Here is a 4,589-nt window from a genome sequence, read left to right as displayed (position 1 = left end):
ACAAATAATTTATATTGATTTTAATATTTATAATTGTATTCAAAAAGACATATAATTGATATATGAAAATTTTTTAATCTTTTTTGCAAATTTAAAAAAAATATTACCAACATTTAGAAACCTTTTTTATTTACAGATATAGTATTTAGTATATATATATACGATTGTATCTACCGTATGATTGAATTTACCACATACATACAAAATGACTTCAAAACATTTCACTTGTAAATGAAGTGTAAATGTCACAATAATACAACTTTACTGGCCATCAGTTGCTGGAAAATAGATACAATGATAACTGAAAAATTATATTTAAATTTTGTGTAAACTGGTTCCCTTTCATTATGTTTTGATTATTTTAACGTTATTACATTTGACATCAATCGTCAATCAGTTAATGAACTAGTATTATTTGTGGTACGCATTTTGAAACCCAAGCAGAATTTTGCTACAAATGTACAATATATAATTATGTCAATTTTGCAATGTATCATGTAAGCTGTTCATAGCAGTGATCGTCTAGTCGTTGATACCGAAAGAAATACACGTAAGATTAACAGTGCCTAGTTCAAGCCTAGTACCCGGAATGATTTATTTGTAATGTTTTTCTCTACCAAAATATTATTTTTAATCTAAGGGGTGTCTATATTTCATTTTTACTATACAGTTGACGTTTTTTCTTCTGGTTTTACCGTCAAATTAGTTGTTATACAGTCGTAGCTTATCACATTTTATTCATAATAAATATCTGTTAAATGTTGATGTATATTTGGACTATTTTTAACCAAAATTATTAACATATAAAAGAAGATGTGGTATGATTGCAAATTTTGTAAATTGAATTCGAGAAAACGAACAACAAATATAACAGAAAAGCAACAAAATTATAAACCAATTATATAATTTTATTGTACATTATTTTTTGCCTTTAACCGTTTTTTTTTAAAAAACTAAAAGGTAGAAATATACTAAATTTGTTATATTACATAAAATGTACCACTTCCTTATATACAAGTTTTTAATTATCCTTCATTTTTCATATTTAAAGGAATAAGTCTTCTACTCTTTGGGATACTTATTCCAATTGTTGCGGAAACAACACAAGTTCTTTTGAGGCCATATAGGAAACTGATGATATGTGGAGATGGAAATGGTCACGATACACTTTCGCCTGATGAGGTTCAGTTTACATGTAAACCAGGACCTGGCAAATTTGTGAAGTGTAAAGACATTTGTAAGTAGTCTTGATTCTATATTATTAATGATGTTTTGTTCTAATTTTAAAGAAAAGAATATATTTTTATTGCTTATATAACAGTTTTTAATATTTAATTGCCTATTGGCTAAATAATCACAAACTAAATTTACTTCATGTGCCTACAAAAAACACTCATCGAATCATCTTTAATTAATTTAACTTTTATGTATTGCAACTACTTAGTCTTGACTTTTAGAATAAATTTCGTTTTTTTAAACACAACTTAAGATAAAATAATCAAAATAATGGCATGAAAATTGTGAAAGAAAACCAACAGCCTAATTTATCATAATACCATTACGAAAAAAAAATGCATGACAGTCATATACTAACACCCCCCCCCCCTCCTCCCGGCTGAACTACAGGCTGCTAAATTGGGAAAGACACGCACATAATTCATCTAACCTTGGACAGGGATTTTACAATACATACGGACAAACTGCAAATATCAATTGAAAACGAATTAACTCCAGTAGATTGGTACGAAGAACATAACAACATTACTATATAGACACAAATCACTGATATAACAATTCTCGCATGAACTGAAATCTCGTTAAAATCCAATAACAGTTAATTCATTAAGCATATTCTCCCAGACTTAAGTATCAATCAGTACACGTATAGAGACTTTTGTATAAAAACGTCATTAACAATCTGAGACAAGCACGACCTTGTGTAATGTAAAACAAAAATATAGCTTCAAAACAAATCTACTACAAATGTATTAGATAGAACTTATAACTTCTATATCGAACCCATTGTGAGTTTACTTTTGTCTTATGTTATAATATATGTGAATAATTTTTCTAGATACATCAATAAAAAGGCCTTTTCAGTGTCCTGGATACGGTTATGTCTCAGGTTGGGACCTTGTTGGTTCTGACATCAAGGTGCGATGCTGTATGGAACCAGGTGAGTATTCAAAAAAGGTAAAAAAAAAGTTTTTGGCATTAAAGCTCTCGAGAGTATAACTGATGACTTTACAAAAACACAGAATGGAAATGGGAAATGTGTCAAAGAGACAACAACCCGATCAAAGAGTAGAAAACAGCTGAAGGCCAGCAATTGGTCTTAAACACCACATGTCCTCGTTTGCTGACAACACATGTTATAAATGTGGGTTCCCAAAGAAGTTAGTGAAAGAAGTTTGAAAAAATAAATTGATAACTTCAGTTTAACTTAACTTTGATAACTTTTTACATTTTTGAATTGAAGTGTCTTAAGTAGAACACACCATGCACATACAATGCATGTACACCATACATGTTTATGTATTTTGCTACAATACGTGTAAAGTGAAAAATTTATAGGATGTGTTTAGAGGTCCTCCGTACAGATATGAACCTGACTTTGTTATTTCAGTACCGGTATAAAATTTACTGTCTAAAACACTAAGACGGTGAACCCTTCGCACGTTCTATGCAAGCATACTACTATAGTTGTATGTAACCAAAAAGGTATATAAAAATAAAGAAAAAAATCTAATTACCATAGAGATAATGGGCCATCGCTAACTTGTTTAAACCCGCCACATTCTAAATGTCCAAAGTTAGGAGCTTGTAATTCACTGATTGTTGTTTGTTGCCATGTTACATATTTGGTTTTCGTTTATTATTTTGTTCATAAATTAGGCTGTTGTTCTTTTCACTTATGTAAATTCTTTTACATCGGTCTTGAATGGTGTTTTATAGTTGACTATGAGGTTTGTTCATAGTCCATACGGTGACATATACATGTTAATTTTTTTGTGAAAGTTTGGTCTTTTGTGGAGAGTTGCTCATTGGCAATCATATGCCTTCCTTTATTTATATAATGAAATTGCTATACGGTTTGATACGTGCATAGTTTATATGTTTAATTTTGTCTACAGAATATCGAATACTACTGATTCCAGATACACATATCTCATGCACTTAAACAATTTTAACAGGTATCAAGTATAATCACAAAGATTGCAGAAGCCATTTCAATAAAGATGTTTCATTTGGACGTATTTATCGAGTGGACAAAGGCAAAGTGATTACTGGATTTAAGACATTTGATGGCGGGTATGTAGTGATGTTATTTTATAGAGATGTAGGGTATACGTAAACGATACAGCTCCACACATAAGCCTGTTAATTATTTAGAATGTAAGTTTTGGTTTGCAACCCGGATTTGTTTTCTTCTCAATCGATATATGACTTTTGAACACCGATATACTACTGTTGCATTTATTTAGGTTCTACCCCAAAAGTCTCAAGTTGGCCTTTAAAGATTTGACTATTAGTTTGTGTTTTGAATTATTTTTCACCTATTCAAACCATTGATTTTAAACTTTCTTGAATACATATTCCGGACCATTTGAGTATTTGAAACATAAATATGTACATATGGTCAGTTAGTTAACATGACGAACGGTGAACTGTATTTTTACGTGTATTGTCCAAATTATCGGATTGACGAGAACGTTACGCACAATAAAACGTAGAATATGACAAAACAAAACAAAACCATTAAAACAGCACCCCACGAAACTGCAACAACAGGTATTAAAAATGTATTGGATTTCATAGAGTGGTACCCAAAGGGATATATTCATGTCGATAACAAACTGACTATGCCAGTGCATAAAATCGAAAAACGACCAAACAATAAAACACAACACATGATACTAATAACTGACCACAACGAACCCTATCTAAAATAGGTATGATATTAACCATTTGCAAATGATAAGGATAGGTCCTCAATGCCCTTCAACTTTGTACTTGTTTGGCCTTTTAACTATTTTGATCTGAGCGTCACTGATGAGTCTCAACACATTGTACATAGTATATTTGAAAAAAAAACATCAAAGGTGTAACGATATGTTAATTATATTGTCTTTTGAAAGAATTTTTCATGCTTCATTTTATTTATTTTGACATATTTGTAGGGTCACGTGGTTCAACTATGAATGCAGATACAACACTAGTCCAAAATTGCATTTCATGAACTTGTATTGAATTCGTTGTTGTGCTTGAATAGAATAAAGGAATATCGAGCTATTGTAGAACACTCCATTATTTAATATATTTCAGAATATCATTCATATTAGTAGCTTAAGTGTCATTAAAGATACAATGTACCAAATATCAGTTTTGCAACAGATCGTTGATTAACATAATAGCTGCAATAGAGCTCGAATCAAACCAGTTGTATGTTCGAATGTTTTTTATACAAATGCCTGTTCGAGATTTAAAACCATTTACCGCAAACGTTCCATTGACACTCTTACACATAGTGACACGCATACACACATCCAATGTTTTTTCAAGTATCGCTGAAATATAACCAAGAAGTT

The 4,589-nt window shown here is 30.7% G+C and overlaps 1 protein-coding gene across 1 annotated transcript; it reads left to right on the top strand.

Moving 5' to 3' along the window:
- Positions 1 to 1,054: 1,054 nt before the first annotated feature.
- Positions 1,055 to 4,383, top strand: LOC143055944 (uncharacterized). Its single transcript, XM_076229001.1, has 4 exons — positions 1,055 to 1,237; positions 2,075 to 2,176; positions 3,195 to 3,312; positions 4,182 to 4,383. Exons 1-4 carry the CDS (start codon positions 1,135 to 1,137, stop codon positions 4,249 to 4,251), a joined length of 393 nt encoding a protein of 130 aa, XP_076085116.1. The 5' UTR covers positions 1,055 to 1,134; the 3' UTR covers positions 4,252 to 4,383.
- Positions 4,384 to 4,589: the final 206 nt, after the last annotated feature.

Source organism: Mytilus galloprovincialis, chromosome 13 (assembly GCF_965363235.1).
Source record: "Mytilus galloprovincialis chromosome 13, xbMytGall1.hap1.1, whole genome shotgun sequence".
NCBI lineage: Eukaryota > Metazoa > Mollusca > Bivalvia > Mytilida > Mytilidae > Mytilus > Mytilus galloprovincialis.
This window is presented reverse-complemented; position numbering and strand designations above follow the sequence as displayed.

Coding starts and splice junctions, on each gene's coding strand:
- LOC143055944 (XM_076229001.1), top strand. CDS start 1,135: ATGATATGTGGAGATGGAAATGGTCACGATACACTTTCGCCTGATGAG. Junction 2,177..3,194: donor GCGATGCTGTATGGAACCAG/GTGAGTATTCAA, acceptor CAATTTTAACAG/GTATCAAGTATAATCACAAA. Junction 3,313..4,181: donor TTTAAGACATTTGATGGCGG/GTATGTAGTGAT, acceptor ACATATTTGTAG/GGTCACGTGGTTCAACTATG.